General features: G+C 38.8%; 1 protein-coding gene across 7 annotated transcripts in view; it reads left to right on the top strand.

Annotated features, from left to right (window-relative positions):
- The window catches only part of MATCAP2 (microtubule associated tyrosine carboxypeptidase 2), a gene marked incomplete at its 5' end in the record, with an annotated part of 96,346 nt that overhangs the window by 49,036 nt on the left and 23,152 nt on the right, over positions 1-24,158 (top strand). For all 7 annotated transcript variants that reach the window (XM_082633055.1, XM_082633051.1, XM_082633049.1 and 4 more), the window contains 2 exons: positions 104-236; positions 785-1,090. In XM_082633055.1, the coding sequence (XP_082489181.1) occupies positions 104-236; positions 785-1,090 (439 nt within the window). The remainder of the gene's footprint in view (positions 1-103; positions 237-784; positions 1,091-24,158) is intronic.

Below are 24,158 nucleotides of genomic sequence, written 5' to 3'. Positions count from 1 at the left end.
TCTTTTATATATATATATATATATATATTTTAATATATATAATTTATTTTAATATATTATATATATATATAAAAAATATATTTTTTTAACTCTTGCTCTTTAGATTGTAGTTCATCTCACTGAGGACCTGCTTTCCCGAGCTTCCATGACAGTAGTAAATGGATGTCCAACACTGACCATCAATGTTTGCACTGCACGTGAGCATTGGCTGGAAGGAATGCTGAGGCATGAAATAGGTAAGGGGCAACCCTTCTCCATTTATTCAGTTGTAATAGCAGAAATTACTTCAAGGACTTGATCATTCATAATGCATTTTTTCTTAGTAATATTTGGCAAAAAGTAATGAAATTGTTAGGTGTCAGTTGAACTAAAGCTAAGATATTAATGTCTCATTTCAAATTAGATTTTTTAGTGTACCGTATAGCTGTATTAAGCTTGGAGAGTCACTTAACTCCTCTGGATTTCAGTTCCCCCATCTTCAACTAAGGGAATTGAATTAAGTGATCTCTAAGATTCTTTTCAAATATCAAGTCTATAATTCGACTCTTAAAAAGAAAATAAATTGCTGTAAAGTTATACCTCTTCTAATGAGACATGTAATCCTTCTGAAGGCTGTGTACTCCTTCAAACCAAAGGGCATTAGTGTCAGATCATTTTCTACTTTGTTTTGATTTGTAGGTACACATCAATTTTGTTTTCGAACTGTTGGTAGAATCTTTTTTTGGAAAAGAATTAAAATAAGAATGGCATTTCTTACTTTTCATGTGCCTTTTCTTCTCCATAGGCACACATTATTTTCGAGGTATTAACAACCTTCAGCAGCCATGGAACAGTTGGACTGGCCGTAAAAAACATGACCTAAAGCCAAACAATCCCACAGAGGAAGGACTGGCAAGTATTCACAGTGTCCTGTTTAGAAAAGACCCCTTTTTATGGAGGGCTGCCCTCCTCTACTACACTGTTTATCGAGCCAGCCACATGTCTTTTTGTGCATTATTCAAAGATATTGGAAAGTTTGTCAAGGACCCCAATACAAGATGGGATTATTGTGTACGAGCCAAGAGGGGATGGACTGATACCTCCCAACCAGGTGTGTGTCCCTTGACAGTAGATTTTCTGATTTATTGGGTAATTGTCTTTTTTTTTTTTTGAATTTTTGAATTTTATTTTATAAAACAGCAGAATTTTATTTCCTAAAAGAGCAGGTTCTCACTAGTTATCCATTTTATACATATTAGTGTATATATGTCAATCCCAATCTCCCAATTCATCACACCACCACCACCACCCTTGTGCCGCTTTCCCTCCTTGGTGTCCATACGTTTGTTCTCTACATCTGTCTCTCAATTTCTGCCCTGCAGACTGGTTCCTTTCTACCATTTTTCTAAGTTCCACATATATGTGTTAATATACGATATTTGTTTTTCTCTTTCTTACTTCACTCTGTATGACAGTCTCTAGATTGATCCACGTCTCTACAAATGACCCAATTTCATTCCTTTTTATAGCTGAGTAATATTCCATTGTATATATGTACCACATTTTCTTTATCCATTCATCTGTTGATGGGCATTTAGGTTGCTTCCATGACCGGGCTATTGTAAATAGTGCTGCAATGAACATTGGGGTGCATGTGTCTTTTTGAATTATAGTTTTCTGTGGGTATATGCCCAGTAGTGTGATTGGTGGGTCATATGGTAATTCTATTTTTAGTTTTTTAAGGAACTTCCATACTGTTCTCCATAATGGCTGTACCAATTTACATTCCCACCAACAGCGCAAGAGGGTTCCCTTTTCCCCACACCCTCTCCAGCATATGTTGTTTGTAGATTTTTTGATGATGCCCATTCTAACTGGTGTGAGGTGATACCTCATTGTAGTTTTGATTTGCATTGTCTCTAATAATTAGTGATCTTGAGCAGCTTTTCATGTGCATCTTTGCCATCTGAATGTCTTCTTTGGAGAACTGTCTATTTAGGTCTTCTGCCCATTTTTGGATTGGGTTGTTTGTTTTTTTAATATTGAGCTGCATGAGCTGCTTGTAAATTTTGGAGATTAATCCTTTGCCAGTTGCTTCATTTGCAAATATTTTCTTCCATTGTGAGGGTTGTCTTTTCATTTGTTTATGGTTTCTTTTGCTGTGCAAATGTTTTGAAGTTTCATTAGGTCCCATTAGCTTATTTTTGTTTTTATTTCCATTACCCTAGGAGGTGGATCAAAAAAGATCTTGCTGTGATTTATGTGACAGAGTGTTCTTCCTGTGTTTTCCTCTAAGAGTTTTATAGTGTCCGGTCTTACATTTAGGTCTCTAATCCATTATGAATTTATTTTTGTGTACGATGTTAGGGAGTGTTCTGATTTCATTCTTTTACATGTAGCTGTCCAGTTTTCCCAACACCACTTATTGAAGAGGCTGTCTTTTCTCCATTGTATATCCTTGCCTCCTTTGTCATAGATTAGTTGACCATATGTGTGTGGGTTTATCTCTGGGATTTCTATGCTGTTCTATTGATCTATATTTCTGTTTTGGGGCCATTACCACACTGTCTTGATTACTGTAGCTTTGTAGTATAGTCTGAAGTCCAGGAGCCTGATTCCTCCAGCTCCATTTTTCGTTCTCAAGATTGCTTTGTCTATTTGGGGTCTTTTGTGTTTCCATACAAATTGTGAAATTTTTTGTTCTAGGTCTCTGAAAAATGCCATTGGTAGTTTGATAGGGATTTGACTGAATCTGTAGATTGCTTTGGGTAGTATAGTCATTTTCACAATGTTGATTCTCCAATCCAAGAATACGATATATCTCTCCATCTGTTTGTATCATCTTTAGTTTCTTTCATCAGTGTCTTATAGTTTTCTGCATACAGGTCTTTTGTCTCCCTAGGTAGGTTTATTCCTAGGAATTTTATTCTTTTTGTTGCAGTGGTAAATGGGAGTGTTTTCTTAATTTCTCTTTCAGATTTTGCATCATTAGTGTATAGGAATGTAGGAGATTTCTATGCATTAATTTTGTATCCTGCAACTCTACCAGATTCATTGATTAGCTCTAGTAATTTTCTGGTGGTATCTTTAGGATTCTCTATGTAGAGTACCATGTCATCTGCAAACAGTGACAGTTTTACTTCTTCTTTTCCAATTTGTATTCCTTTTATTTATCTTCTCTGATTGCCGTGGCTAGGACTTCCAAAACTGTGTTGAATAATAGTGGTGAGAGTGGACATCCTTGTCTTGTTCCTGATCTGAGAGGAAATGCTTTCAGTTTTTCACCATTGAGAATGATGTTGGCTGTGGGTTGGTCATATGTGGCCTTTATTATGTTGAGGTAGGTTCCCTCTCTGCCCACTTTCTGGAGAGTTTTTATCATAAATGGTTGTTGAATTTTGTTAAAAGCTTTTTCTGCATCTATTGAGATGATCATATGGTTTTTATTCTTCAATTTGTTAATATGGTGTATCACATTGATTGATTTGTGTATGCTGAAGAATCCTTGCATCCCTGGGTTAAATCCCACTTGATCATGGTATATGATCCTTTTAATGTGTTTTTGGATTCTGTTTGCTAGTATTTAGTTGAGGATTTTTGCATCTGTGTTCATCAGTGATATTGGTCTGTAGTTTTCTTTCTTTGTGACATCTTTGTCTGGTTTTGGTATCAGGGTGATAGTGGCCTCGTAGAATGAGTTTGGGAGTGTTCCTCCCTCTGCTGTATTTTGGAAGACTTTGAGAAGGATAGGTGTTAGCTCTTCTCTAAATGTTTGATAGAATTCGCCTGTGAAGCCATCTGGTCCTGGGCTTTTGTTTGTTGGAAGATTTTTAATCGCAGTCTCAATTTCATTACTTGTGAATGGTCTGTTTATATTTTCTATTTCTTCCTGGTTCAGCCTCAGAAGGTTGTGCTTTTCTAAAAATTTGTCCATTTCTTCCAGGTTGTCCATTTTATTGGCATAGAGTTGCTTGTAGTAATCTCTCATGATCTTTTGTATTTCTGCAGTGTCAGTTGTTACTTCTCCTTTTCCATTTCTAATTCTATTGATTTGAGTCTTCTCCTTTTTTCTTGATGAGCCTGGCTAATGGTTTATCAATTTTATTTATCTTCTCAAAGAAGCAGCTTTTAGTTTTATTGATCTTTGCTATTGTTTTGTTTGTTTCTATTTCATATATTTCTGCTCTGATCTTTATGATTTCTTTCCTTCTCCTAACTTTAGGTTTTGTTTGTTCTTCTCTCTCCAGTTCCTTTAGGTGTAAGTTTAGATTGTTTATTTGAGACTTTTCTTGTTTCTTGAGGTAGGCTTGTATTGCTATAAACTTCCCTCTTACAACTGTTTTTGCTGTATCCCATAGGTTTTGGATCGTTGTGTTTTTATTGTCATTTGTCTCTAGGTACTTTTTGATTTCCTCTTTGATTTCTTCTGTGATCTCTTGGTTATTTAGTAACGTATTGTTTAGCCTCCATGTTTTTGTGTTGTTTATGTTTTTTTCCCTATAATTGTTTTCTACTCTCATAGCGTTGTGGTCAGAAAAGATACTTTATATGATTTCAGTTTTTTTAAATTTACTGAGGCTTGATTTGTGACCCAAGATGTGATCTATCCTGGACAATGTTCCGTGCGCACTTGAGAAGAAAGTGTAATCTGCTGTTTTTGGATGGAATGTCCTATAAATATCAATTAAATCTATCTAGTCTATTGTGTCATTTAAAGCTTGTGTTTCCATATTAATTTTCTGTTTGGATGATTTGTCCATTGGTGTGAGTGAGGTGTTAAAGTCTCCCGCTATTATTGGGTTAATATCGATTTCCTCTTCTATAGCTGTTAGCAGTTGCCTTACATATTGAGGTGCTCCTATGTTGGGTGCATATATGTTTATAATTGTTATATCTTCTTCTTGGATTGATCCCTTGATCATTATGTAGTGTTCTTCCTTGCCTCTTGTAACATTCTTTATTTTAAAGTCTATTTTATCTGGCATGAGTATTGCTACTCCAGCTTTCTTTTGATTTCCATTTGCAGGGAATATCTTTTTCCATCCCCTCACTTTAAGCCTGTATGTGTCCCTAGGTATGTAGTCTCTTGGAGACAGCACATAAATGGGTATTGTTTTTGTATCCATTCAGCGAGCTTGTGTCTTTTGGTTGGAGCATTTAATCCATTCACGTTTAAGGTAATTTCGATATGTATGTTCCTATTACCATTTTCTTAATTGTTTTGTGTTTGTTATTGTAGGTCCTTTACTTGTGTTTCCCACTTAAAGAAGTTCCTTTAGCATTTGTTGTAGAGCTGGTTTGGTGGTGCTGAATTCTCTTAGCTTTTGCTTGTCTGTAAAGCTTTTGATTTCTCCATGGAATCTGAATGAGATCCTTGCCTGGTAGAGTAATCTTGGTTGTAGTTTCTTCCCTTTCGTCACTTTAAATATATCATGCCACTCCCTTCTGGTTTGTAGAGTTTCTGCTGAGAAATCAGCTGTTAACCTTATGGGAGTTCCCTTGTATGTTATTTGTTGTTTTTTCCCTTGATGCTTTCAGTAATTTTTGTTTGTCTTTAATTTTTTCCAGTTTGATTACTATGTGTCTCGACGTGTTTCTCCTTGGGTTTATCCTGTATGGGACTGTCTGCACTTCCTGGGTTTAGGTAGCTATATCCTTTCCCATATTAAGGAAGTTTTCAACTGTATCTCTTCAAATATTTTCTTGGGTCCTTTCTCTCTCTCTCCTCCTTCTGGGACCCTATAATGTGAATGTTGTTGCATTTAATGTTGTCCCAGAGGTCTCTTAGTCTGTCTTCATTTCTTTTCATTCTTTTTTCTTTATTCTCTTCTGCAGCAGTGAATTCCACCATTCTGTCTTCCAGGTCACTTATCCGTTCTTCTGCCTCAGTTATTCTACTATTGATTCCTTCTAGTGTATTTTTCATTTCAGTTATTGTATTGTTCATCTCTTTGTTTGTTCTTTAATTCTTCTAAGTGTTTGTTGTTTAATTCTTCTAGGTCTTTGTTAAACATTTCTTGCATCATCTCGATCTTTGCCTCCATTCTTTTTCCAAGGTCCTAAATCATCTTCACTATCATTATTCTCAATACTTTTTCTGGAAGGTTGTCTATCTCCACTTCATTTCATTGTTTTCCTGGGGTTTTATATTGTTCCTTCATCTGGTACATAGCCCTCTGCATTTTCATCTTGTATATCTTTCTGTGAATGTGTTTTTTGTTCCACAGGCTGCAGGACTGTAGTTCTTGCTTCTGCTGTCTGCTGTCTGGTGCATGAGGCTATCTAAGAGGCTTGAGCAAGTTTCCTGTTGGGAGGGACTGTGGTGGGTAGTGTTGGCTGTTGCTCTGCTAGGCAGAGCTCAGTAAAACTTTAATCCACTTGTCTGCTGATGGGGGGCTGGGTTCCCTCCCTGTTGGTTGTTTGGCCTGAGCATCTTTGGTGGGGCTAATGGCAGACTCTGGGAGGGCTCACACCAAGGAGTACTTCCCAGAACTTCTGCTGCCAGTGTCCTTGTCCTCACGGTGAGACAAAGCTACCCAGCGCCTCTGCAGGAGACCCTCCAACACTAGCACGTAGGTCTGGATCAGTCTCTTTTGGGGTCACTGCTCCTTCCGCTGGGTCCAGATGCACACCCTACTTTGTGTGTGCCCTCCAAGAGTGGAGTCTTTGTTTCCCCCAGTCCTGTTGAAGTCCTGCAGTCAAATCCCGCTAGCCTTCAAAGTATGATTCTCTAGGAATTTCTCTTCCCGTTGCTGGACCCCCAGGTTGGGAAGCCTGACGTGGGGCTGAGAACCTTCACTCCAGTGGGTGGACTTCTGTGGTATAAGTGTTCTCCAGTTTGTGAGTCACCCACTCAGCAGTTATGGGATTTGATTTTATTGTGATTGCTCCCCTTGTACTGTCTCATTGTGGCTTCTCCTTTGTCTTTGGATGTGGGGTATCTTTTTTGATGAGTTCCAGTGTCTTACTGTCGATTGTTCAGGAGTTAGTTGACTCTCAGGCTGACTTTCACTAACCCCTTCCTTAGGCACCAAGGGCAGGGCTTATTTACAGGCTTAGGAAAGGAGTCCCTTGTGTCTTCTGAGAACAGAGTTCAAACTTGCATTTGGCCCTCAAGCAGCAAGCAACCTGCTTTTAAGCCTAAGTCTCGCTTTGCTCTTATCTTCCATCCATTTCTCCATGTCCTCCAGGTGCCGACTCAGCGGCGGCCGTGCACACTCGCTCTGGCCGGGGCTCACGATCCCCGCTCTCCGTTTGGCTCCTGCAGGAGCTGGGTTCAGCTGCGGTGAGCACAGTGCAAGTGGGCGGCTCTGCGCCCGGCTCACTGGATGCAGGACTGGGTAATTGTCTATTGATTTTGGATATATCCTAATCTTCCCATCAGAGAATCCACTCAACTATAAAAAATTAAACCTTTGTTACTTGAGGTCAATGCTAGTTTTCGCAAACCACATTTTGTTAGCATTATTTTTCCAATCTCATTTTGAAAATTTTCAAACCTTCAGAAATAGGGAAATAATGAAAGAATGAACACTTCTATACTCTTCCTCTGGATTCACCAATTGTTAATATTTTGCCATTTTTGCTTTCTCTCTTCCTCTCTGACTTTAAAAACAGCTTTATTGAGATATATAATTCACATGACATATAGTTCACCCATTTAAAATGTACAGTTTAGTGATTTTTATAATATTTGTGGAGTTGCGCAGCCAACACCACTATCTAATTCAGAACGTCTCATCACCCAAAAAGAAATTTGTACCCATTAGCAGTCATTACCTATTCTCTCTCCCCATTGCTCCTAGTGATAAATAACCATTAATCTGCTTTTATTAGTTTTGCCTGTTTTGAACATTTCAAATGAAATCATATAATATGTGATCCTTTGTGGCTGGCTTCTTTTACTTAGCATAATATTTATTTATTTATTTATTTTTACTTAGCATAATATTTTTAAAGTTTGTTCATATTGTAGCATGTATCAGTGTATCAGTCCTTTTTATTGCTGAATAATAATCCAGTGCATTGATATGACACCTTTTATTTATCCTTTCACCAGTTAATGGGCATTTGGGTTGTTTCCACTTTTTGGCTATTATGAATAATGCTATTATGATCCTTCATTCATAAGTTTATGCTGGTAATTTTCTTGAGTATATGCTTAAGAGTGGAATTTGGGGGTTATATGATAACTCTGTGCTCAACCTTTTGAGGAACTGCCACCGTTTCCAAAGTGAATGCAATATTTTACATTCCCACTGCAGTGTATGATGATTTCTGTTTCTCCAAATCCTCACCAACACCTACTATTTTCATTTTTTAAATTAATATTATAACCATCCCTAGTGGGTGTGAAGTGGTTAACTCATTCTGGTTTAGATTTGAATTTTCCTGGTGACTAGTGATGTTGAGTATCTTTTCATGTGATTACTGGCTATTTATGTATTTTCTTTGGAGAACCGTCTGTTTAGATCATTTACCCATTTTTAATTGGTTTACTTTTTATTATTGAGGTGTAAGAGTTTTTTGTGTATTCTAGATAAAAATCTCTTGTCAGATAATCATTTACAAATATTTCCTACTACTCTGTAGTCTTTTCACTTTCTTGATGCTATTCTCTGTGACTTTTTAAAAGCAAGTTGTACACTTGGCATTTCATTCCTTAAAAACTTGAGCATGCATCTCCTAGACTAAAAGCATTCTCTTCTACTTAAAACAGTATCATTATCATACTTAAGAAAGTGAGTGGTAATTCAGCAATATCAACTACCCCATATACGGTATTTAAATTTCCCCAACTGTTCCAAAAATGTCTTTATAGGTGTTAAAAAAAAAAAATCTAGGTCCAATCAGGGTTCATGCATTAGTTTTGGTGGCAATGTCCCTTTAGCCACTTTTAATAGGGAGAGATCTTGAACACCGTATTTTTTGTTTCTCATCATACTGACTGTTTTTCTGTTTTTTTAAAAAAATTTTAGTATTTATTTTATATTGGAGCATAGTTGGTTAACAATGTTGTTAGTTTCAGGTGTACAGTGAAGTGCTTCAGTTATACGTATACATTTATCCTTTTTAAAGTTCTTTACTCACTTAGTTATTACAGAATTTGACCACAGTTCCCTTTGCTATACAGTAGGTCCTTGTTGGTTATTTATTTTCATTATTGTAGTGTATATATGTCAGTCCCAAACTGCTAGTTTATTCCTGCCCCCTACGGTTCCCCTTTGTTAACCATAAGTTTGTATTCTCAGTCTGTGAATCTGTTTCTGTTTTGGAAATAACTTTATTTGTATCATTTTCTTGATTCCCCATATAGTGACATCACAATATATTTGTCTTTCTCTGTCTGACTGACTTCACAAAGTATGATCATCTCCAGGTCCATTCATGTTGCTGCCAGTGGCATTATTTCATTCTTTTTAATGGCTGAATATTCCATTGGACATATTTACCACATCCTCTTTATCCACTCTTCTGTTGATGGACATTTAGGTTGCTTCCATGTCTTGGTTACTGTAAGCAGTGCGGCAATGAACATCGGGGTGCATGTATCCTTTCAAACCGTGGTTTTTGCCAGATATGTGCCCAGGAGTGGCATTGCTGTATCATATAGTAGCTCTATTTTTCATTTTTTTAAGGAACTTCCATATTGTTCTCCATAATGGCTGTACCAATTTACATTCCCACCTACAGTCTAGGAGGGTTCTCTTCTCAACACCCTCTTCAGCATTTATTGTTTGTAGATTTTTTTTTTCAGGTTCTATTCAGCTGTTTTATTTTACATATACAGGAAGTCGAGTTCTGGATCCCATGTTTGTACATTTTTGATGATGGCCATTCTGACTGGTGTGAGGTGATATCTCATTGTAGTTTTGATTTACATTTATCTAATGATTAGCAAAGTTGAGCGTCTCTCCATGTGCCTTGTGGCCATCTGTCTGTCTTTGGAGAAATGTCTGTTTCAGTCTTCTGCTCTTTTTTTTTTTTTTTTGCGGTACGCAGGCCTCTCACTGTTGTGGCCTCTCCCATTGCGGAGCACAGGCTCCAGATGCGCAGGCTCAGCGGCCATGGCTCATGGGCCCAGCTGCTCTGCGGCATGTGGGATCTTCCCGGACCGGGGCACGAACCCGTGTCCCCTGCATCGGCAGGCGGACTCTCAACCACTGCGCCACCAGGGAAGCCCTCTGCCCATTTTTTGATTGTGTTGTTTGCTTGTTTTGATATTGAGATTCATGAGATGTTTGTAAATTTTGGAGATTAATCCCTTGTCGGATGCATCATTTGCCAGTATTTTCTCCCATTGTGTGGGTTGTCTTTCCTTTTGTTTATGATTTCCTCTGCTGTGGAAAAGCTTTTGAGTTTCATTAGGTCCCTTTTTTTTTTTACTTTGTAATACTATTTATGTATTTTTTACATCTTGTTGGAGTATAATTGCTTTACAGTGTTGTTAGTTTCTGCTGTATAACAAAGTGAATCCACTGTATGTATACATACATCCCCATAATACCTCCCTCTTGAGCCTCCCTCCCACCCTCCCTATCCCACCTCTTTAGGTGGTCACAAAGCACTGAGCGGATCTCCCTGTGCAATGCAGCTGCTTCCCAGTAGCTATCTATTTTACATTTGGTAGTATATATATACTACTCTCTCACTTTACTCCAGCTTGCCTTTCCCCCCGCACCTGTGTCCTCAAGTCCATTCTCTACGTCTGCATCTTTATTCCTGTCCTGCCCCTAGGTTCTTCAGAACCTTTTTTTTTTATTTCATATATCTGTGTTAGCATATGGTATTTGTTTTTCTCTTTCTGACTTACTTCACTCTGTGTGACAGACTCTACGTCCATCCACCTCACTACAAATAACTCAATTTCGTTTCTTTTTATTTTTATATGTTTATTTATTTATTTAATTCTTGAATTTTATTTTATTTATTTTTTTATACCGCAGGTTCTTACTAGTCATCAGTTTTATACACATCAGTGTATACATGTCAATCCCAATCGCACAATTCATCACACCACCACCACCACCCCCTGGGCCGCTTTCCCCCCTTGGTGTCCATACGTTTGTTCTCTACATCTGTGTCTCTATTTCTGCCCTGCAAACCGGTTCATCTGTACCATTTTTCTAGCTTCCACATACATGCGTTAATATATGATATTTGTTTTTCTCTTTCTGACTTACTTCATTCTGTATGACAGTCTCTAGATCCACCCACCTCTCAACGAATGACCCAATTTCGTTCCTTTTAATGGCTGAGTAATATTCCATCGTATATATGTACCACATCTTCTTTATCCATTCGTCTGTTGATGTACATTTACGTTGCTTCCGTGACCTGGCTATTGTAAATAGCGCTGCAATGAACATTGGGGTGCATGTATCTTTTTGAATTATGGTTTTCTCTGGGTATATGCCCAGTAGTGGAATTGCTGGGTCATATGGTAGTTCTATTTTTGGTTTTTTAAGGCCCCTCCATACTGTTCTCCATAGTGGCTGTATCAATTTACATTCCCAGCAACAGTGCTAGAGGGTTCCCTTTTCTCCACAGCCTCTCCAGCATTTGTTGTTTGTAGATTTTCTGATGATGCCCATTCTAACTGGTGTGAGGTGATACCTCATTGTAGTTTTGATTTGCATTTCTCTAATAATTAGGGATGTTGAGCAGGTTTTCACGTGCTTCTTGGCCATCTGAATGTCTTCTTTGGAGAAATGTCTATTTAGGTCTTCTGCCCATTTTTGGATTGGGTTGTTAGTTTTTTTAATATCGAGCTGCATGAGTTGTTTATATATTTTGGAGATTAATCCTTTGTCCGTTGATTCGTTCGCAAATATTTTCTCCCATTCTGAGGGTTGTCTTTGTCTTGTTTGTAGTTTCCTTTGCTATGCAAAAGCTTTTAAGTTTCATTAGGTCCCATTTGTTTATTTTTGTTTTTATTTCCATTACTCTAGGAGGTGGATCAAAAAAGATCTTGCCGTGATTTATGTCAAAGAGTATTCTTCCTGTGTTTTCCTCTAAGAGTTTTATAGTGTCCGGTTTTATATTTAGGTCTCTAATCCATTATGAGTTTATTTTTGTGTATGGTGTTAGGGAGTGTTCTGATTTCATTCTTTTAAATGTAGCTGTCCAGTTTTCCCAGCACCACTTATTGAAGAGGCTGTCTTTTCTCCATTGTATATTCTTGCCTCCTTTATCAAAAATAAGGTGACCATATGTACATGGCTTTATCTCTGGGCTTTCTATCTTGTTCCATTGATCTATATTTCTGTTTTTGTGCCAGTACCATACAGTCTTGATTACTGTAGCTTTGTAGTATAGTCTGAAGTCAGGGAGCCTGATTCCTCCAGCTCCGTTTTTCTTTCTCACGATTGCTTTGGCTATTCGCGTCTTCTGTGTTTCCATACCAATTGTAAAATTTTTTGTTCTAGTTCTGTGAAAAATGCCATTGGTAGTTTGATAGGGATTGCATTGAATCTGTAGATTGCTTTGGGTAGTATAGCCATTTTCACATTGTTGAGTATCCTGATCCAAGAACATGGTATATCGCTCCATCTGTTTGTATCATCTTTGATTTCTTTCATCAGTGTCTTATAGTTTTCTGCATACAAGTCTTTCGTCTCCTTAGGTAGGTTTATTCCTAGGTATTCTATTCTTTTTGTTGCAGAGCTAAATGGGAGTGTTTCCTTAATTTCTCTTTCAGATTTTTCATCATGAGTGTATAGGAATGCAAGAGATTTCTGTGCATTAATTTTGTGTCCTAGTTTATCAAATTCATTGATTAGCTCTAGTAGTTTTCTGGTAACATCTTTAGGATTCTCTATGTGTAGTATCATGTCATCTGCAAACAGTGACAGTTTTACTTCTTCTTTTCCAATTTGTATTCCTTCTGTTTCTTTTTCTTATTGCTGTGGCTAAAACTTCCAAAACTATGTTGAATAATAGTGGTGAGAGTGGGCACCCTTCTCTTGTTCCTGATCTTAGAGTAAATGCTTTCAGTTTTTCACCATTGAGAATGATGTTGACTGTGGGTTTGTCATATATGGCCTTTATTATGTTGAGGTAGGTTCCCTGTATGCCCACTTTCTGGAGAGTTTCTATCTTGCTTAATGTATCATTTAAAGCTTGTGTTTCCTTATTTATTTCCATTTTGGATGATCTCTCCATTGGTGAAAATGGGGTGTTAAAGTCCCCTACTGTGATTGTGTTACTGTCGATTTCCTCTTTTATGGCTGTTAGCATTTGCCTTATGTATTGAGGTGCTCCTATGTTGGGTGCATAAATATTTACAATTGCTATATCTTCTTCTTGGATTGATCCCTTGATCATTATGTAGTGTCCTTTTTTGCCTTGTAATAGTCTTTACTTTAAAGTCTATTTTGTCTGATATGAGAATTGCTACTCCAGCTTTCTTTTGATTTCCATTTGCATGGAATATCTTTTTCCATCCCCTCACTTTCAGTCTGTATGTGACCCTACGTCTGAAGTGGGTATCTTGTAGACAGCATATATATGGGTCTTGTTTTTGTATCCATTGAGCCAGTGTGTGTCTTTTATTTGGAGCATTTAATCCATTTACATTTAAGGTAATTAACAATATGTATGTTCCTATTACCAATTTCTTACTTGTTCAGTTGTTTTTATACGTCTTTTCCTTCTCTTCTGTTTCCTGCCTAGAGAAGTACCTTTAGCATTTGTTGTAAAGCTGGTTTGTTGGTGCTGAATTCTCTTAACTTTTGCTAGCCTGTAAAGGTTTTAATTTCTCTGTCGAATCTGAATGATATCCTTGTCGGGTAGAGTAATATTGGTTGTAGGTTTTTCCCTTTCATCACTTTAAATATGTCCTGCCACCCCCTTCTGGCTTGCAGAGTTTCTGCTGAAAGATCTGCTGTTAACCTTATGGGGATTCCCTTGTATGTTATTTGTTGCTTTTCCCTTGCTCCTTTTAATATTTTTTCTTTGTGTTTAATTTTTGGTAGTTTGATTAATATGTGCCTTGGTATGTTTCTCCTTGGATTTATCCTGTATGGGACTCTCTGCACTTCCTGGACTTGATTGACTATTTCCTTTCCCATGTTAGGGAAGTTTTCAACTATAATCTCTTCAAATATTTTTTCTGACCCTTTCTTTTTCTCTGCTTCTCTGGGACCCCTGTAATTTGAACGTTGGAGCATTTAATGTTGTCCCAGAGGTCTCTGAGACTGTTCTCAATTCTTTTCATTCTTTTTTCTTTTTTCTGTTCTGCCTCAGTTATTTCCACTATTCTATCTTCCAGGTTACTTATCCATTCTTCTGCCTCAGTTATTCTGCTGTTGATTCCTTCTAGAGAATTTTTAATTTCATTTATTGTGATGTTCCTCATTGTTTGTTTGCTCTTCAGTTCTTCTAGGTCCTTGTTAAACGTTTCTTGTATTTTCTCCATTCTATTTCGGAGATTTTTGGATCATCTTTACTATCATTTCTCTGAATTCTTTTTCAGGTAGACTGCCTATTTCCTGTTCATTTGTTTGATCTGGTAGGTTTTTTACCTTGCTCCGTCATCTGCTGCGTATTTCTCTGTCTTCTCATTTTGTTTAACTTACTGTGTTTGGGGTCTTCTTTTCACAGGCTGCAGGTTCATAGTTCCTCTTATTTCTGGTGTCTGCCCCCAGTGGGTGAGGTTGGTTCAGTGGCTTATGTAGGCTTCCTTGTTGGAGGGCCTGGTGCCTGTGTTCTAGAAGATGAGGCTGGATCTTGACCCTCTGGTGAGCAGGGCCACATCCGGTGGTGTGTTTTGGGGTGTCTGTGAACTTAATATGACGTTATGCAGCCTCTCTGCTAATGGGTGGGGTTGTGTTCCTGTCTTGCTAGTCGTTTGGCATGGGGCGTCCAGCACTGGAGCTTGCTGGCCATTGAGTGGAGCTGGGTCTTAGTGTTGAGATGGAGATCTCTGGGAGAACTCTTGCTGATTAATATTACATGGGGATGGAAGGTCTCTGGTGGTCCAAAGTCCTGGACTCAGCTCTCTCACCTCAGGGGCTCAGGCCTGACGCCCAGCCAGAACACCGACACTGCCAGCCACACGACTCAGAAGAAAAGGAAGAAGAAAAAAAAAAAAAACGGACAGAACTCCAAGACAAATGGTAAAAGCAAAACTAAACAGACAAAATCACACAAACATACACACACACTCACAAAAGAAGAACGAAAGAAAAAGGAAGAGAGCAACCAAACCAATAAACACACAAATAAAAGCAATCACTAAAAAGTAAAGTAACATGAACATAAAACCAAAAACAGATCAAATGCAGAAAGCAAACCCAGGTCCACAGTTGCCCCCAAAGTCCACCGCCTCAATTTTGGGAACACTCATTGTCTATTCTGATATTCCCGGGTTTACCAAGCTGACTGGGGTGATTGAGTCTGCTGCTTCTGAGGCTGCACCTCAGGAGACAGTTCCCTTCCTCTTCTTTGTTTGCACAGCTCCAAGGTTCAGTTTGGTTTTGGCCTTGCCTCTGCGTGTAGGCTGCCCTCAGGCGTCTGTTCCCTTCCCAGACAGGAGTGGGTTAAAGCAGCGGCTTATTAGAACTCTTTTGCTCACTCAGGTCGGGGAGAGGGAGGGGTACAGTAGTCACAATTGGAATGCAGGGTGTGCCTGTGGCGGTAGAGGCTGGCGTGACGTTGCAGCAGCCTGAGGTGTGCCATGTGTTCTCCTGGGGAAGTTGGCCCTGGATCACGGGACCCTGGCAGTGGCATTCTGTACAGGCTCTCGGGAGGGTGTGGGTAGTGACCTACGCTTGCACACAGGATTCTTAGTGGCAGCGGCAGCAGTGGTAGCAGTCCATGCCCGCCTCTAGCATCCGTGATGATAGCTGCAGCTCACTCCCATCTCTGGAGCTCACTTAGGCAGTGCTCTGTCGTCTGAGGACACACAGAGCAGGAAGCCCCTCTTCTGACACACCCTGAGACAATGGTCTCTTGCCTCTTAGGCAGTTCCAGACTTTTTCCCAGGCTCCCTCCCGGCTAGCTGTGGTGCACTAGACCCCTTCAGGCTGTCTTCACACAGCCAACCCCAGTCCTTTCCCTGGGGTCTGACCTCCGAAGCCTGAGCCTCAGCTCCCAGCCTCCACCCGCCCTGGCAGGTGAGCAGAGAAGCCTCTCAGGTTAGTGAGTGGTAGTCAGCACTGATCCTCTGTGTGGGGATATCTCAGCTTGCCCTCTGCACCCCTGTTACTTCAGTCTTCTCTGTGGCTCCGAAACTCTACCCCGACTTCCCTGCCAGTGAGGGCTCTTCCTAGTGTGTGGAAACCTTTCCTCCTTCACAGCTCCCTCCCAGAGGTGCAGGTCCCATCCCTACTCTTTTGTCTCTGTTTTTTCTTTTTTCTTTTGCCCTACCCAGGTACATGGGGATTTTCTTGCCTTTTGGGGAGTCTGAGGTCTTCTACCAGCATTCAGTAGGTGTTCTACAGGAGGTGTTCCACGTGTAGTTGTATTTTTGATGTATTTGTGGGGAGGAAGGTGATGTCCCTGTCTTACTCTTCCGCCGTCTTGAAGGTCTCCCCCATTTTTAATTTTTATTTTAAACTGGAGTATAGTTGATTAACAGTGTTGTGTTAGTTTCAGATGTACAGCAAACCAATTCAGTTATACCTATACCTGTATGTATTGTTTCTCAAAATCTTTTCCTATTTATGTTACTGGAGAATATTGAGCAGAAATCCCTGTGTTATACAGTAGGTCCTTGTTGGTTATCTGATTTCATTATTGTAGTATGTATATGTCAATCCCAAACTACCAATTTATCCCTGCCCTCCACCTTCCCCTTTTGGTAACTCTAAGTGTGTATTCTAAGTCTGTGAGTCTGTTTCTGTTTTGTAAATATGTTCATTTGTATCATTTTTTAATATTCTGCATATAAGTGATATCAGATGATATTTGTCTTTCTCTGTCTGACTTGCTTCACTTAGCACGATAATCTCCAGGTCCATTCATGTTGCTGCCAATGGCATTATTTCATTCTTTTTAATGGCTAAGTAATATTCCATTGGACATACGTACCACATCTTCTTTATCCACTCTTCTGTCGATGGACATTTAGGTTCCTTCCATGTCTTGGTTATTGTAGACAATGCTGCAGTGAACACTGGGGTGCCTGTACCCTTTCAAACCATGGTTTTTGCCAGATATATGCCCAACAGTGGGATTGCTGTATCACATGGTAGCTCTCCTTTTAGTTTTTTTTTTTTTTTTTTTTTTTTTTTTCTTTTTGCGGTACGCGGGCCTCCCACTGCTGCGGCCTCTCCCGCTGCGGAGCACAGACTCCGGACGCGCAGGCCCAGTGGCCATGGCTCACGGGCCCAGCCGCCCCGCGGCATATGGGATCCTCCCAGACCGGGGCACGAACCCGCATCCCCTGCATCGGCAGGCGGACCCTCAACCACTGCGCCACCAGGGAGGCCCTCCTTTTAGTTTTTTGAGGAACCTCCATACTGTTCTTCATAGCAGCTATACCAATTTACATTCCCACCAAGTAGGAGGGTTCCCTTTTCTCTACACCCGCTCCAGCACTCATTGTTGGTAGACTTTTTGATGATGGCCATTCTGTCTGGTGTGAGGTGATATCTCACTGTAGTTTTGATTTGCATTTCTCTAAATAGTTAGTGATGTTGAGCCTCTCTCCATGTGCCTCTTTGCCATCTGTATGTCTTCTTTGGTGGAATGTCTATTTAGTTTTTTTTTTTTTTATTGGAGTATAGTTGCTTTACAATGTTGTGTTAGTTTCTGCTGACAACAAAGTGAATCAGTTATACATATACATATATCCACTCTTTTTAAAATTTCCTTTCCATTTAGGTCACCACAGATCATTGAGTACAGTTCCCTGTGCTATACAGTAGGTTCTCATTAGTTATCTGTTTTATACATAGTAGTGTATATATGTCAATCCCAATCTCCCAATTCATCCCACCCACGCCCTTTCCCCCTTGGTAACCATAACTTCTCTACATCTGTGACTGTATTTTTGCTTTGCAAATAAGTTCATATGTACCATTTTTCTAGATTCCACATGTAAGCGATATTATATGGTATTTGTTTTTCTCTCTCTGACTTACTTCACTCTGTATGACAATCTCTGGTTCCATCCATGTCTCAGCAAATGGCACTGTTTTGTTCCTTTTTATGGCTGAGTACTATTCCATTGTGTATATATACCACATCTTCTTTATCCATTCCTGTGTTGATGGACATTTAGGTTGCTTCCATGTCCTGGCTGTTGTAAATAGTGCTGCAATGAACATCAGGGTGCATGCATCCTTTCAAATAATGGTTTTCTCCAGATACATGCCTAGGAGTGGGATTGCTGGGTCATATGGTAGCTCTGTTTTTAGTTTTTTAAGGAACCGCCATACTGTTCTCCCCACTGGCTGTACCAATTTACATTCCCACCAACAGTGTAGGAGGGTTCCCTTTTCTCCACACCCTCTCCAGTATTTACTTCTTATAGATTTTTTGATGATGACCATTCTGACTGGTGTGAGGTGATACCTCACTGTAGTTTTGGTTTCAATTTCTCTGATAATTATTGATGTTGAGCCTCTTTTCATGTGTTTGTTGGCCATCTGTATGTCTCCTTTAGTGAAATGTCTATTTAGGTCTTCCGCCCATTTTTTGATTGGGTTGTTTGTTGGGTTTTTTTTGATATTGTGCTGCATAAACTGTTTATAAATTTTGGAGATTAATCACTTGTCAGTCAAATAATTTGCCAATCTTTCCTTTCATTGTGTGGGTTGTCTTTTGTTTGTGGTTTCCTCTGCTGCACAAAAGCTTTTGAGTTTCATTAGGTCCCATTTGTTTTTTCATTTTTATTTTAAATTGGAGTATAGTTGATTAACAACAATGTTGTCTTAGTTTCAGGTGTACAGCAAAGTGATTCAGTTGTACATATACATGTATCTATTGTTTCTCAAGTTCTTTTCACATTTAGGTTATTAGAGAATGTTAAGCAGAGTTGTTCCCTATGCTATGCAGTAGGTCCTTCCTGGTTATCTGTTTTCAATAGAATAGTGTGTATATTTCAATCCCAAACTCCCAATTTATCCCTGACCTCCATCTTTGCTCTTTGTTAACCTAAGTGTGCTTTCTAAGTCCGCGAGTCTGTCTCTGTTTTGTAAATATGTTCATTTTTATGATTTTTTTTAGATTTTTCATGTAAGCAATGTCAGATGATATTTGTTTTTCCTCTGTCTGACTTACTTCACTTACTACGATAATTTCCAGGTCCATTCATGTTGCTGCTAATGGCATTATTTCATCCTTTTTAATGGCTGAGTAATATTCCATTGGACATAGGTACCACATCTTCTTTATCCACTCTTCTGTCGATGGACATGGAGGTTGCTTCCATGTCTTGGATACTGTAAACAGGGCTGCAGTGGACACTGGGGTACCTGTATCCTTTCAAACCAGGGTTTTTGCAAGATATATGCCTAAGAGTGGGATTCCTGAATCATATGGTGCTCTGGGAAACAGATTGAAGAAGATATTGCTGCGATTTATTTCACAGAGTATTCTTCCTATATTTTCTTCTAAGAGTTTTATAACATCATGTCTTACATTTAGTTCTTTAATTCATTGAGTTTATTTTTGTGTATGGTGTAAAAGAATGTTCTAATTTCATTCTTTTCCTATAGCTGTCCAGTTTTTTCAACACCATTTATTGAAGAGACTCGTTTCTCCATTGTATAGTCTTACGTTTTTTATTGTAGATCAATTGACCACAGGTGTGTGTGTTTATTTCTGGGCTTCTGTCCTGTTCCATTGATCTATATTTTTGTTTTTGTACCTGTACCATAGTGTTTTGATTATTGTAACTTTGTAGTATAGTCTAAAAACAGGGAGACTGATTCCTCCAGGTCCATTGTTTTTCCCCCCTTAAGATTACTTTGGCTATTTGTGGTGTTTTGTGTTTTCATATAGATTAAAAATTTTTTTTGTTCTAGTTCTGTGAAAAATGTTATTCATAATTTAATAGGGATTGCATTGAATGTGTAGATTGCCTTGGGTAGTGTAGTTATTTTGACAATATTTATTCTTCCAGTGCAAGAGCATGATATATCCTTCCATCTGTTTGTGTCATCTTTGATTTCTTTCATCAGTGTCTAATAGTTTTCAGAGTACTGGTGTTTTGTCTCCTTAGGTAGGTTTATTTCTAGGTTTTTTTTTTTTTGATGCAATGGTAAATGGGATTGTTTCCTTAATTTCTTTTTGAGGTTTTTCCTTGTTAGTGTATAGAAATGCAAAGGATTTGTGTTTATTAATTGTTTCATCCTGCAATCTAACCTAGTTCACTGAACTTCAGCAGTTTTCTGGAAGCATCTTTCAGATTTTCTATGTATAGTATCATTTCTTCTGCAAACAGTGGCAGTTTTATTTCTTCCTTTCCAACTTGGATTCCTGTTATTTTTTTTCTTCTCTGATTGCCGTGGCTAGGACTTCCAAAACTATGTTGTATAAAAGTGGTGAGAGTGGACATCCTTGTCTTGTTCCTGATCTTAGAGGAAATGCTTTCAGTTTTTACCACTCAGAATGATGTTGGCAGTGGGCTTGACATATATGGCCTTTATTATGTTGAGGTAGGTTCCCTTTATGCCCACCCTCTGGAGAGTTTTTATCATAAATGGGTGTTGAATTTTGTCAAAAGCTTTTTCTGGATCTTTTGAGATGATCATGTTGTTTTCATTCTTCAGTTTGTTGATGTGGTGTAATGCACTGATTGATTTGCAGATACTGAAAAATCCTTGCATCCCTGAGATAAATCCCAGTTGATCATGTTGTATGATTCTTCTCTTTTTAAATAAATTTATTTATTTATTTTTGGCTGCATTGGGTCTTCGTTGTTGGGTCTTTGTTGCTGTGCACGGGCTTTCTCTAGTTGCAGCATGCGGGGTCTACTCTTCGTTGCAGTGCACGGGCTCTAGGTACACAGGCTTCAGTAGTTGTGGCATGCAGGCTCAGTAGTTGTGGCACGCAGGCTCAGTAGTTGTGGCTCACAGGCTCAGTAGTTGTGGCACACAGGCTCAGTAGTTGTGGCACACGGACTCAGTAGTTGCAGCACACGGGCTTAGTTGCTTCAAGGTATGTGGGATCTTCCCAGACCAGGGCTCAAACCCGTGTCCCCTGCATTGGCAGGCGGATTCTTAACCACTGTGCCACCAGGGAAGTTCTGTATGATTTTTTTAATGTACGTTGGATTTAGTTTCCTAGTATTTCATTTAATTTTTTGCATCTATGTTCATCAGTGATATTAGCCTGTAATTTTCTTTTTTTGTGGTACCTTTGTATGGTTTTGGTATCAGGGTGATGGTGGCCTCATAGAATGAGTTTGGGAGTGTTCTTTCCTCTGCAGTTTGTTTTTGGAATAGTTTGAGGATAGGTGTTAACTCTTCTCTAAATGTTTGATAGAATTGACCTGTGAAGCCATCTTGCCTTGAACTTTTGTTTGTTGGGAGTTTTTTAATTACAGTTTCAATTTCAGTACCTTGTGATTGGTGTGTTCATATTTTGTATTTCTTCCTGGTTCAGTCTTGGGAGATTGTACCTTTCTAAGAATTTGTCCATTTCTTTCAGGTTGTCCATTTTATTGGCATGTAGTTGCTTGTAGTAGTCTCTTATGATCCTTTGTATTTCTGTGGTGTCTGTTTTAACTTCTTTTTAATTTCTAATTTTATTGATTTGAGCTCTCTCCCCTTCTTTGTTTATGAGTTTGGATAAAGTTTTATCAATTTCCTTTATCTTTTCAAAGAACTAGCTTTTAGTTTCTTTGATCTTTTCTGTTGTTTTCTTCATCTATAATTCTTTTATGTCCACTCTGATCTTTATGATTTCTTCTACTAACTTTGGCTTTGTTTGTTCTTCTTTCTATAGTTTAGGTGTTAGAGTATGCTCTTTGAGACTTTCCTTGTCTCCTGAGGTAAGATTGTATTGCCATAAACTTTCCTCTTAAAACAGCTTTTGCTGCGTCCCATAGGTTTTAGATTGTTGTGTTTTTGTTTTCTTTTGTCTCTAGGACATTTTTTCATTTCCTCTTTGACTTCTTCAGTGATCCATTGGTCATTTAATAGTATACTGTTTAGCCTCCACGTGTTTGTGGTTTTTACAGTGTTTATCTTGTAGTTGATTTCTAATCTTATAGTATTGTGGTTGGAAAAGATGCTCGATATGACTTTGGTTTTCTTCAGTTTACTGAGGCTTGCTTTGCAGCCCAGCATGTGATCTATCCTGGAAAATGTTGCATGTGCACTTGAGAAGAACATGTATTCTGGTGCTTTTAAATGGAATGCTTTATATATATCAATTACGTCCATCTGTTCTAATTGTCATTTCAGGCCTTTGTTTTCTTGTGGCTTTTCTGTCTGGGTGATCTGTCCATTGATGCAAGTGGGGTGTTAAAGTCCCCCACTAGTATTATTTTACTGTCGATTTCTCCTTTTATGGCTGATAGTATTTGCCTTGTATATTGAGGTGCTGCTATGTTGGGTGCATATGTATTGTTTTATCTTCTTGGATAGATTCCTTGATCATTATGTAGTATTGTTCTTTATGTCTTGAAACAGTCTTTATTTTAAAGTCTATTTGTCTGATATTAGTGTTGCTACTTTCTTTTCATTTCCATTTGCATGGAGTATCTTTTTCCATTCCCTCAGTTTCAGTCTATATGTTTCTGTAGGTCTGAAGTGGGTCTGTTGTAGACAGCATATATATGGGTCTTCTTTTTCTATCTATTCAGCCAGTCTATGTGTTTTGGTTGGAGCATTTTATCCATTTATGTTTAAGGTAGTTATCGATATGTATGTTCATGTTACCATTTTCTTAATTGTTTTGGGTTTTTGTAAGTCTTTTTTCTTCCCTTCCTCTTCTGTTCTCTTCTTTTGTTATTTGATGACTAACTTTAGTGTTGTGTTTTTGGATTCCTTTTTCTTTTGTGTGTGTACCTATTGTTGATTTTTAGTTTGCAGTTACCAAGAGTTGTTGATGTAGCAGTCTCTATACAAAAATATTGTTTTAAGTTGCTGGTCTTTTAATTTCAAATGCATTTCCAGTATCCTGCATTTGTACTCTCCTCTTCTCACAATTGCTTGTTTTGATATCATGTTTGTGTGTGGATGATTTAATACCTTTAATACCTTTACTCTATGCTTTCCTTTCCTGCTGAGCTTTTAGGGTTTTTTGTTTGTTTCTAGTTTTGGTCTTTTCTGCCTAAATAAGTTCCTTTAGCATTTGTCGCAAAGCTGGCCTGGTGGTGCTGAATTCTCTTACCTTTTGGTTGTTTGTAAAGCTTTTTTTTTTTTTTTTTTTTTTTTTAGCTACATTGGGTCTTCATTGCTGCATGCAGGCTTTCTCTAGTTGTGGCCAGCGGGGGCTACTCTTTGTTGCGGTGTGTGGGCTTCTCATTGCGGTGCCTTCTCTTGTTGTGGAGCATGGGCTCTAGGCGCCCGGGCTTCAGTAGTTGCAGCACACAGGCTCAGTAGTTGCAGCATGCGGGCCCTAGAGCACACGAGCTTCAGTAGTTGAGGCATGTGGGCTCAGCAGTTGAAGCACATGGGCTCTAGGGCATGCAGGCTTCAGTAGTTGTGGCACATGGGCTTAGTTGCTCCACAGCATGTGGGATCTTCTTAGACCAGGTATCGAACCAATGTCCCTGTGTTGGCAGGCAGATTCTTAATCGCTGTACCACCAGGGAAATCCCATCTGTAAAGCTTTTGATTTCTCTGTGGAATCTGAATGAGAGCCTTGCTGCGTAGAATATTCTTGGTTGTCGGTTCTTCCCTTTTTTCACTTTAAATATATCATGCCACTTCCTTATCACCTGCACAGTTTCTGCTGATAAATCAGCTGATAACTTTATGGGGTTCCCTTGTATGTTATTTGTTGCTTTTCCCTTGCTCCTTTTAATATTTCTTCTCTGAATTTAATTTTTGTTAGTTTAATTAATATGTGTCTTGGTGTGTTTTTCCTAGGGTTTATCCTGTATGGGACTCTGCGCTTCCTGGAATTGGGTGGCTATTTCCTTTTCCATGTTAGGGAAGTCTTCGACTATAATCTCTTCAAATGTTTTCTCAGACCCTTTCTTTTTCTCTTCTTTTTCTTGGACACCTATAATCCAAATGTTGGTGCATTATTGTTGTCCTGGAGGTCTCTGAGAC

The sequence above is a fragment of the Mesoplodon mirus genome, assembly GCF_964341445.2.
Source record: "Mesoplodon mirus genome assembly, chromosome: 9".
NCBI classification, from domain to species: Eukaryota; Metazoa; Chordata; class Mammalia; order Artiodactyla; family Ziphiidae; genus Mesoplodon; species Mesoplodon mirus.
The sequence above is the reverse complement of the archived record's forward strand: the minus strand, read 5'-3'. Positions and strand labels throughout refer to the sequence as shown.